At 38.7% G+C, this 10,538-nt stretch overlaps 1 protein-coding gene across 1 annotated transcript; it reads right to left on the bottom strand.

The window, feature by feature from the left end:
• Positions 1-4,535: 4,535 nt before the first annotated feature.
• On the bottom strand, positions 4,536-5,999 carry pou3f2a (POU class 3 homeobox 2a). The gene has a single exon (XM_061243586.1). It carries the CDS (start codon positions 5,947-5,949, stop codon positions 4,852-4,854), a length of 1,098 nt encoding a protein of 365 aa, XP_061099570.1. The 5' UTR covers positions 5,950-5,999; the 3' UTR covers positions 4,536-4,851.
• Between the last annotated feature and the right edge of the window lie 4,539 nt (positions 6,000-10,538).

Genomic DNA, 10,538 nt, shown 5'->3' with positions numbered 1-10,538 from the left:
GTCTGTACAGATTGGTCTATTCTCATCCCTACTTGGTAGACCACAGAAGACCAGTGCAGTGGATGTCAGAACAATACTTGGAATGGTGAAGAATTCTTCTCTCATCAGCTGTGGAGGTCTTCCTGGGCCTGCCAGTCCCTTTGTGATTACTAAGCTCACCAGTCCTCTCTTTGTTCTTAATTATGTTCCAAACAGTTGATTTTGGTAAGCCTAAGGTTTGTACATTGTCTCTAACCATTTCATTCTTGTTTCTCAGTCTCATAATGGCTTCTTTGACTTTCGTTGGCACAATAATAGTTTCCAACAGTGATCAAAAGATGAGAGGAAAGACAAGGTGCTCTTATACCTGCATTAAGGAGGCAATTAAACACACCTGTGAAGCCATGTGTCCCAAAAATTAGGGTGCCCTGAAATGGGGGGATAATGTATATACACTTCTGTAATTTTTACATGGTGAAATTAAAATGTACAAAGTGCCCTTTAATAAAATCTGAGAATGTGTACTTTAACCACATGTTAATAGTGTGATTTCACACCTTTGAATTTGAGGAGATACAATGTTTCTGTCTTCAGCAGTTACATTGTCAGTGAGGACAAGTGATACATAACACCCACACCACCATGTTTCACAGATGAGGTGTTATGCTTTGGATCTTAGGTAGTTCCTTTTGGCCTCCACACTTTGATCTTGCCGTCACTCTGATACAAGTGCATCTTGGTCTTATCTGTCCTCAAGATAATTTTAATTTAGGCAGCCAACTGTAACCTGGCCACCCTATGTTTGCAGCTAACTAGTGGTTGGCATCTTGCAGTGTAGCCTCTGTATTTCTGTTTGTGTAGTTACTGACACATCCACACCTGCCTCTGTTGATGTTGATCTGATGTTTATGATCTGTCGGACAGGTGTTTGGACTTTTTCTTCATTATGGTGAGAATTATTTGGTCTTCAAGTGTAGAGGTCTTCCTTAGCCTGGCCTTTTACAATTATTGAGTTCCCTAGTGATGTCTTTATTAATGATGTTCCAAATGTAATTTTGACCAATGTCTCTGACAGTTTTTTCTTTCTCCGCCTCATAATGCCTTTCTTGACTTACTTTAAACAACACTGGTCCTCATGTTGACAAACACCAATAACAGATACCAAGCAATTGAAAGCTTTGAGACAAGACTACATGCTGAAAGCTCTTAGAACTTCACTAAGGAAGCAAATGGAACACACCTGACTAATAAAATACACCTGTGAAACCATATGGTCGAAATTATCCATTTTATTAAATCTTTTTGGTCCAGGCATCTTGGTGAAATACAGAATTGTATTATCTTTTTGTGATAGAAATCCCACAGGTGTCTGTTCAAAACTTGGTAGTCTCATTGACTCATTACCCCAGAATTCTGTTGGTCAAATCTTATGAAGAGACTAGTTTCTACTGAAGCAGCAGCCTCATTGAAGTTCAATTCATCCAGTTTTGAATCGAATGGATTTTATCAGCAAACGCGTTTTGTGAAGTTAACGCGGTGTAGCACGTAGGCAAACATGATGGCTCTCAGTCCAACCGATTCCGTAGAAGAGGCTGTGAGCAGCCCGAGCAGTCTTGTTTCTGTCTGAGGTTGAAAATAAAAATCAGTCACCCCGCTTTGGGACGCCATTGTGTAGGTTATGCCAGAGTGGAGTCAGTGAGAATTCGAATATGCACGTGCACGTGGGATGATTATTGATGGGATTAAATTATGAATGGCGAAATCGTGTGTCTGTGTGTGTACGTGTGTGCTTGTTTTCTTATTTGGTGGGGCGGGGGGGTATTTGGTTTCGCCCTGATATTTATGCAGCAGACCTTGCAGTGACTAGGAAAACAGCAACAAGCTATCCGCGAATTTTTTTTTTATGGTTTTAGATGTCATTTTGTAGACTACTACTCAGTTTTTTTGCCGATGCTAATGGTGATATGGTCTCATAGGATTCAGCACGTCAAATCTTGAACGCTCAGTTAAAGACAACAGGGATATGATCAACTGACCCATGACTTGTTGTTATGGAAACATTCATATGGATTTGTTAACCGTCAATGACGGTGTAGCCTTTGCCCATATGGTAAAAATGTGAAATGATGTCATTTCTGCAATGACATCAGGTGAAAGCTTTTTCCAAGCCAGCCAGTTTTACTTGTGCAGCACACAAAATTTGTAAAAGCCCACAGGATACATTTAAATAAATTTGTCATCCAGATTATATGATTAACCAATCAATGTATTCTTATTACTATTATAATAATATCCTAATAATAATAATACTTATTATTATTATTATTATTATTATTATTATTATTAGGCTTATTACGACACACAATAAAAAATAACATACAAATAGGAAAAAAGGTTATGCAGCCAATGCTAAAATATGTTAAAATGTGTTAAGGAAAAACACTGTGCTCTTGAGTATTGACGATACAAGTGAACTGCAAAAATGTGCATTCAGCCACGTTTTATAGCGGTGATAGCCTAAGAATAATGTCAAATCGATTGTTAAAATTTAGCCATGTTTACCTTGAACTATGTGTACTAAGCCTAAACTTAACAATTTATCAAATTCATAGTAATATTCCGAGAGTTTTGATAATGCCTTTTTTCGAAGACTCTAAATGAAATGAGACACAGCTTATAGCCATTCAACCTAATTTACATTCTTAAACAAATGGGAAAAATCAAAATTACACATATTATTATACTACTTTTATAAAACTATGTTATGACGACAATGTGGGATTATCGTGCCCAATACGATTGAAAAGTGTCAGTTTGACTGTATGGTTTTTTGTAGACTACACTTACTTGTACGCAGTACACTTGACACTGACATGGCCTATGTGCTATATAGCATCCAGTTTTGCAAGATAATCAAGCACCAGACTTCGGAAGCTCAAATGGCTTAAATTACCTTCTTAACAGCTTTCCATATAGGTTCACCTTTCCATAATATTTTCTTGTGTGCAGCGAAATACAACGGGAACAATAATCATATATTTAAAGCGGCGACATCTGGGAGTGCAATGTGCACAAGAACGCGTGTATAGAAAACCCAAACAACACCCATTTTTCTGTTTGACCCAAACCGGTCTATGTCACACTTGGGCGCAATGCTGAGCTGATTCAGCACATCTTTGCAAAGGTACTGACAAACAAAACATTAGGTACTTTGTAGAAAACGATGCATGTTGCCATCTTTAAGAAACAGCGCAACAAGACGTGCGCCGCTTAAATGATATGAAAAACTATATGGCATTACAAACTAATATATAATATAATTCCCTCATTATTCTTCTTTAAGTTTATTGCCATTAGGTTCATCAGGTGTTACTGCATAATATATAAGTTTAGGACGTGTTTCTCCCTTGGCCTACACGCAAATAAAAAGTAAAAGAGAAAGCCTTGCGAATATTATTGTTATAATAATAATAATAATAATAATAATAATAATAATAATAATAATAACAACAATAACAATAATAACAATAATAATAACAATAATAATAACAATAATATAAAATATATTATAAAGTCAAAAAGTAATATTAGGTTTTATTCTGCAATTCTTGCTATTTGGTACATTTTGGATTTTATATAGTGTTTCATTTTATGAAGGAATCGCTGAGGCATTACATAAATGAGTCAATGTATAAGATCATTCTGGTGTCATATGTAAGATATCAAATCACTCGCTATAAATAATGAGCCCAGTTGGATCGTAAAGTCCTATAGAAGACGGAATGACATGGTACTGAAACAACTCCTTCCAGCACAGCATTTTCACCCCCCAAAAAAAGAAGAAAAAAAAGCATCTGAAGGGCGCAGCTGCAGCGACATATTGTAAAAACAACAAAATCAACATTCCGGTTTTAAATGACTGCAAATTACGCCATCAAACCTAATATTCAATTACGGATTAAAACATTTGGATCACAAAACACTCACACGGTAGGTGAGAAAGGGATTTTAAAAAATGTGTTTTTGAATGAATTCCCCAAAACAACTGTAGCACTAACAAAGGCTATACAAGCTCTGGCCAGACTGCGTCAGAGGACTGAACCTTGCCAGAGGTGAAAAGTGCCAGGTTTCTGTCGCCGCGAGCCCTCATATGACCTGTTGGCACGTGTTGCCTTTGTGTAGTACATTTGTCCTGCCGAAAGTGTGCTATTGCCATTAACGAATTGTTATTGCGCAACAAATAGCGAGTAGCACTAGTAATAATAATAATAGCCTAATAATAATAACATCAACAACCATACCACATGTTACAGTAAAATAGATAATATAGCCATAATCTCGACCCACCTGTAAGGCTAATCGAATTGTCACATGGAGACAAATGACTGGCAGGTAAATGCGCCCGAACCAGGCGATATTCAACCCCAGCCTCCCTTTCCATACCATAAAGATGGCGTTTATTTACTACATCGCAGTTTTTACAACTTCTAATTATTTCCATTGTAGATAAAGCATACGTGTATGAAATTCATTAATGGGATGACAGAACACCGAGGTTAGGCTATTTCTTTAATAACAACAACCATTATCGCTATAGCCTGTATTAATCAGGTCCGTGTCACAGTGCTTAGCATATTTACATACATGACATAGGCTACACTCTCTTCGTTCTTCAGTGAATCCATTTTTCTCTCAGTTTCTGATATATTGTTGTGGTACTCACAGGATTGCCTCCGTCCTCCCCTTGAAGTTCAAACAAAATAATCACATCCGTTATCGCGCTGGGTATCCCCGTTAATGATTTCATCATATAAATGGAAACACAATTGTGACAGACCAGTAGCGGTTCGTGTTTTTACTGTATAGATTTGTTCACGGTGTCTGGACTCCATGGTGGGGCGGTGTGTCCTCGTATGCGTCCTCCGTTCCCGGGAGCGGTCCTCCGACAGGCGTCATCCGTTTCTCTTTCTGTCTTCTATTACAAAACCAAACCCGAACCACCTCTTTTTCTAGTTGAAGACTGTCCGCCAGTGAATGAAGCTCCTGGGCCCCTGGTTTGGGACATTTTAGGAAATGGCTTTCCAGAGCACCTTTCACACTCACCTCGATGGAAGTCCGCTTTTTCCTTCTCCTCCCCTGTGCAGCGATCTTGTCCAAGCTGGTGGGGCTCCCGGAGGTAGAGTCCGCTTCCTCCAACCACTTGTTCAACAAAGGCTTGAGCTTACACATGTTCTTAAAGCTGAGTTGAAGGGCCTCGAACCTGCAGATCGTGGTCTGGGAAAACACGTTTCCATACAGAGTACCTAAAGCGAGTCCAACGTCCGCCTGCGTGAAACCAAGTTTAATTCTTCGCTGTTTAAATTGTTTAGCAAACTGTTCCAAGGCGTCCGAAGTAGGTGTATCCTCGTCCGATTTGTCGTGGTGTGCCAGGTGATGCGAAGGTTGAGGACCTTGGTCACTGAGGTGTGGGCTGTGGTGGTCGTCGTCCGTGTCTCCCAGCGTGTGATGTCCGCTGCTGGGGTTCACGCCATTCGCACTGAAGTCCGGCTGCGAATAAATTAGGGTCTGTCCGTTTGATGTCGACATGCTCGGTATGTGAGCATCTGTAGTAGTACTCCATTCTGCAGCATCCTGATGTGTCCCGTGTGACTCTTGCGCCAGATGAGGCTGTTGGTGCTGCAAACTGTTAGAGTTGTGAATCTCTTCACTGCCGCTCTGCACCGTGGGCTTTATGTCTTGTTCGCTGAGCGGACTGGAGGGCCATGGAGCACCCTCTCCGTGGGACAGTGCTGTTATCCACTGGTGCGCGTGGCTGAGCGGGTGGCTATTGCTCTGCAGTGTGTAATCGCTACGCAACAAGGTATGTGAGTCTCTGTACACTGTCCTTTGCTGCATGCCCCCAGGCTCCGAGTGCGCTATGGATGAGCTTGAAGTGAGGGTACTGTAACGATTAGATGCTGTGGTCGCCATGACTCTCGGAGCTGGTCTGATCGTTCTTATTAAAGGAGCCGCACATTTTGAGTTACACATCCCCATCGGCGTCTCGCAGGCTTCCTGTCAAGCTTTCGCCTAGCCTGCACTAGAGCTCCGCCTTGCTCTATATATTATTGGTTAGAAATCGTTGATAGACGTGGTGATATCTGAGAGAACAGCGCTCATTGGTCGTTCTTTTCAATTCGTCTGTATTCTTAAGAACAGCACACAGTGTTATGGGATCTTAAGAGATCAGTCGAAGACGCAGGAAGGCATGGGCTGGGGAGAAACATATGACTGTGAAAACGCAAAACAGGTTAAACGCCGTGCCTTAATAACATTCTAATATGCTGTTATCAAATAGCTATAACCCACAGACTTCATGGACGTGCACAATTGTTTGGATTAGTGACTTCACGTTTACTATAACATTACTCTTTGACAGAATGTTCATCTCTTATGCAACCATTAAAAAACATTTTTTGCATAAGGGTTAAGTAATTAATTTGACATGGTGTAGGTGGCGAAATGAAACTGTTTTAGTTTGGATTGTATCACTTAAACTTAACGTTAAAACGTTAAAAGCGTTCATATCGAATAAGCGGAATTGGCTACAGCGATTCACAGTAACCTCACTACGTTTTAATTTATACCATGTGCATATTTCACAAGTGGACATTTTTCAGGTTGGGTTTTATGGCTGGGTGTAAGATGCTTTCCAAAAAAAAATGTTTAAATTAATAAAACATCATTTGTTTTCTAAACTGGGATATGAGAGAACCTGTAACAAATATATTAAGATGCCTCCATAACTCTATTTGGCAACCTGTATCCCCATTGGTTTGTTTGTTTTAGCCTCGTAAATACAAATAGTAGGCCAAATGTTCTGCCTATATGTTGTAGCTAAATGGAATAGCCTACCTGATGAAATATGATGTCGTCAGTGTAGGTAGAACTTGCATATTAACAACGACATTTTAGGGAAACTCACCCCTGATTAGGCTGAATCTAATTGCAATGCGTTTTGCCCTTACAAGTGAATTAATTTTATTCTGAGTATTTAATTCGTCCTTTGAGACATGTGACCTCAAATGATCTCTGAATGTTTTAATGTGCTTTCATGAGTCATTGGTAGGCCTAACAACAACAAAAACAACAATAATAATAGCATAATAGCCCACTATTATTATTATTATTATTATTATTATTATTATTATTATTATTATTATTAATAGCAGCATCCAGATGTGTCCCGTATTATTATTAATATTAATAATAATAATAATAATAATAATGACGATGATGATGGAGGTAGAATCTACGAATTGTAGTTATGTTTGTTTCAGGAACAGACAAAGGCCTATTATGGCGGTAACATTGGGATAGTTTTAACACCATCAATTTCACCAATGTATGTAACAAATGACTAGTATTTGTAGCAGACAAATTGGTACTTTATATCAAAATGTCGATAATAATGAGGAAGGCAATGTGCTTTCCATCTTAAATCGTTGTTTGCTGCAAATGGATTTACAGGTAATTGAATGTTTAAGCATACACTTGCACTTAGCCTTAGAGGTGCTTGAAAAATGAACTGCTGGCCTAAATGAAAACAGAAACAAATTAATAAATATGACGCTACGTCATATTTTCTTTTCTTTTTTTCTTTTTTTAAAATGAATGTTGGGCTACTAATTCGTAAAATATTTATAAGCGACAACTCCACAGGCTTTGGGGCTAATTAGGGTTAAGCCAAGCCTACTATCTTTTGCATTCCAGTGGCTGGAAGCTTTCGCCACGGTAGATTGAAACAACCCATCTCTTCTTTGAGGGCATGGAAACCTTTATTTACATCGTTTAGTTTGGTTCAAACATTAATAAAATAATTAATTTGGTCTAGACAACATTTGTGCGCATTATCACCTTACTGTACCCTATTTGTTTATAGGTGAAATATATATATTTAAAATAACACTAGCAATCAATGGCATTATGAGACATATGCAGGTGGCTTGTATGAGCTACTGACGTGAACACCGCAGCTGCGAGTTGCTCTGAAGGATGCAACATTGTCCAGAGAAAGGGGATTCTTCCTGGGCCGCTGCCGGTTGCCATAGAGAGGAGTAAATGCACTAGGGTCACAGCTGGTTTCGTTCCTTCTTTATACCTAAAGACCCTTTTAAGCGGTTCGCTGACCGAACAAAGCTCAAAGCAAAGGCCATTAGGAGCTGCGGGGTCGGGGTTAGTAAATAGTTTTCCAACCACTCACTCTCATCCTCAGGAGAGGCCTGTATGGGTATTTTAGGCAGCTGCATCCACCAGAATGTGGGGTTCCTATTGGAGACGGGACTATGTGTTAATATTTGTCGAATAGACTATACAATCAGGTGCCGGTTAATATGCGGACATAATACAATGGCTAAAGTCAGGTCCAATATAAGCCTACCAGTATTAAAATAATTAAGCGACCAGAATATTTCAGATAAGCCTAAAATAAATAAAAAAATCGAACTTGAATAATGGAGGCTATAAACGAAGAGCAAACACGTGACATGCGGATTTATGCAATGTAAAGCATACATTTTTAAATAAAATCAATTTACCTCACGACTTTCAATAAAATACCACAACTGAAAATCGGCTACTATGCTAGCCTATTTGTGGCAGACCTAATTAAGCTGCATTCCGAATAACCTAATTACCGCATTCGGTTCAATGGCTTAAACAGTCTTGTACAGGGAAACGCAAAATACATTATTTTAACAGTGTAATAAGAAAACTCTCGGCCGTTCAATTACAAGGTTTAATAATGCATCAATGATGCGAGTCTTGTTAGTACAGACCTCATGGGCCAAATAATTCATTCACATGGCCAGAAAGTTCACACGTAGGCTACACAATCATTTATCAGCAACCAAATTACTTTCAAAAGAGTAAAAATCAATGACGGAGAATCTGAGCGTTAAATGAACTGTAATTATAACACCCATTTGCTATAAAGATCTAATTTCTTACGGTCTAATTGGCCACCGCACTCTATTCCGCCTCTTCTCTAAATTTTCATACAAAACACGGTCTTGTTATGATGTGTGAAAATAATTGCTCTTTATGAAGACAGGGTACGCTTTAGAACACGGATAGTCAAACGTCACAAATTTGCTTTGAGTCCAGAGACAATACAATTGCTTTGATTCTCTTTCAACTAGCGAAAGGGTGTTGCCACTGCAGTCCAGGCTGTTAAATTATAAGAACCCACATAGTTATATTATGTTTGGAAGATGGTTGGCGCACTTTTCACTCTGCCATATTTGTCATAATTTAATACTTTAAGCTCTACCTTAACATTTCAGCATGCTTCCCAAAACATTCTTGGCTATGTATACCTTCTGTAAGTGGTACTTTCATAAGGTTTGTCTGGACCACTCTTAGCTGTACCTTATCAATGTTGTCAGCTCACTCTGCTAGTGGCCACCACTCAGCTGTTGCTCTTAGTTACATTTCAATCTGTTACGCAATATGTACACTAATAATTCTACAGTTGTAGTTGGCTAATATTATTAGCTACTAAAATACCTCATAAATGGGACTTTTCATGCAAAGAATACAGTTGTACATTACAAAGGATGCATGTTTCACTTTATTGAACATGTTGCCTAATTGCCTTTTAAATGCTATTTAGAAACAGACTATTTCCCACTCTCCCTGTGGGCTGGAGCAATGTTTAACCAATGTCCTCTAACAATATCTCCATTTTGTTTGCTGTGAATCTGTGGGACCTTCTATCTTAGTTTCTTTCCCGCCATAGCTTATGATGTTTTTTCGTGTTGGTGCGTTTTGCTTGTTGGTGCGCCTTTATTGAAAACGTGCCTCTGGAAAATTAACCCTGATCTAGCACCATGATAAAGATTAAAATAATGTCAATAAAACATGACATACCAAAGAAGGCATATTGCTAGGTGACGTAGCGGGACGAGGTGCGATACCACAATCTGATATCACAAACCATATATATAATTTTGCAAAAAGTATAAATACAGTTGGATAATTTAGTTTGTAAGTTTTTAATTATATGAATACATTTCTACCAACCTCCTAAGGGATAGTTCGGGAAACATGCCTAGAAAAGTAAACAACTTTGCTGGTTGGAAAGACTGGTCAAAGCTGACAGGAAGGTGACAGTAAATAACCACACATTTCAACAGTGGTATGCAGAAGAGCATCTCTGAACACACAACACATCATAACTCTAGGCTAAAGATGTAGAAGTTTAAAAAATAAGTCTAATAAATACCTAATAAAGTGCTCACTGAGTGTATATGTCAATGATTCTGTGATTTTTGATGGGACCTATACCTGGGATGGTGTTCTTCAAGAATCTACTGGTTTTTCCTGAAAACAATTTGATAAAACCTTTATATATTCAACCCAAAAACTAAGATTAAAGTGAGCGATAATGTCATAATGGTTGGCAAAAGCCGAAAAAGACATGCACAGACGCCCCGAAAACATTATCTTGACCTATGTACTGACAAGGCTTCCAACACACAATGCATTAATACCTGCTATGAGTACTGTAACTATGGTGG

Source organism: Conger conger, chromosome 5, assembly GCF_963514075.1.
Source record: "Conger conger chromosome 5, fConCon1.1, whole genome shotgun sequence".
Classification (NCBI taxonomy): Eukaryota; Metazoa; Chordata; class Actinopteri; order Anguilliformes; family Congridae; genus Conger; species Conger conger.
Note: the sequence above shows the minus strand (reverse complement) of the source record. Positions and strands in the feature narration are given on the sequence as shown.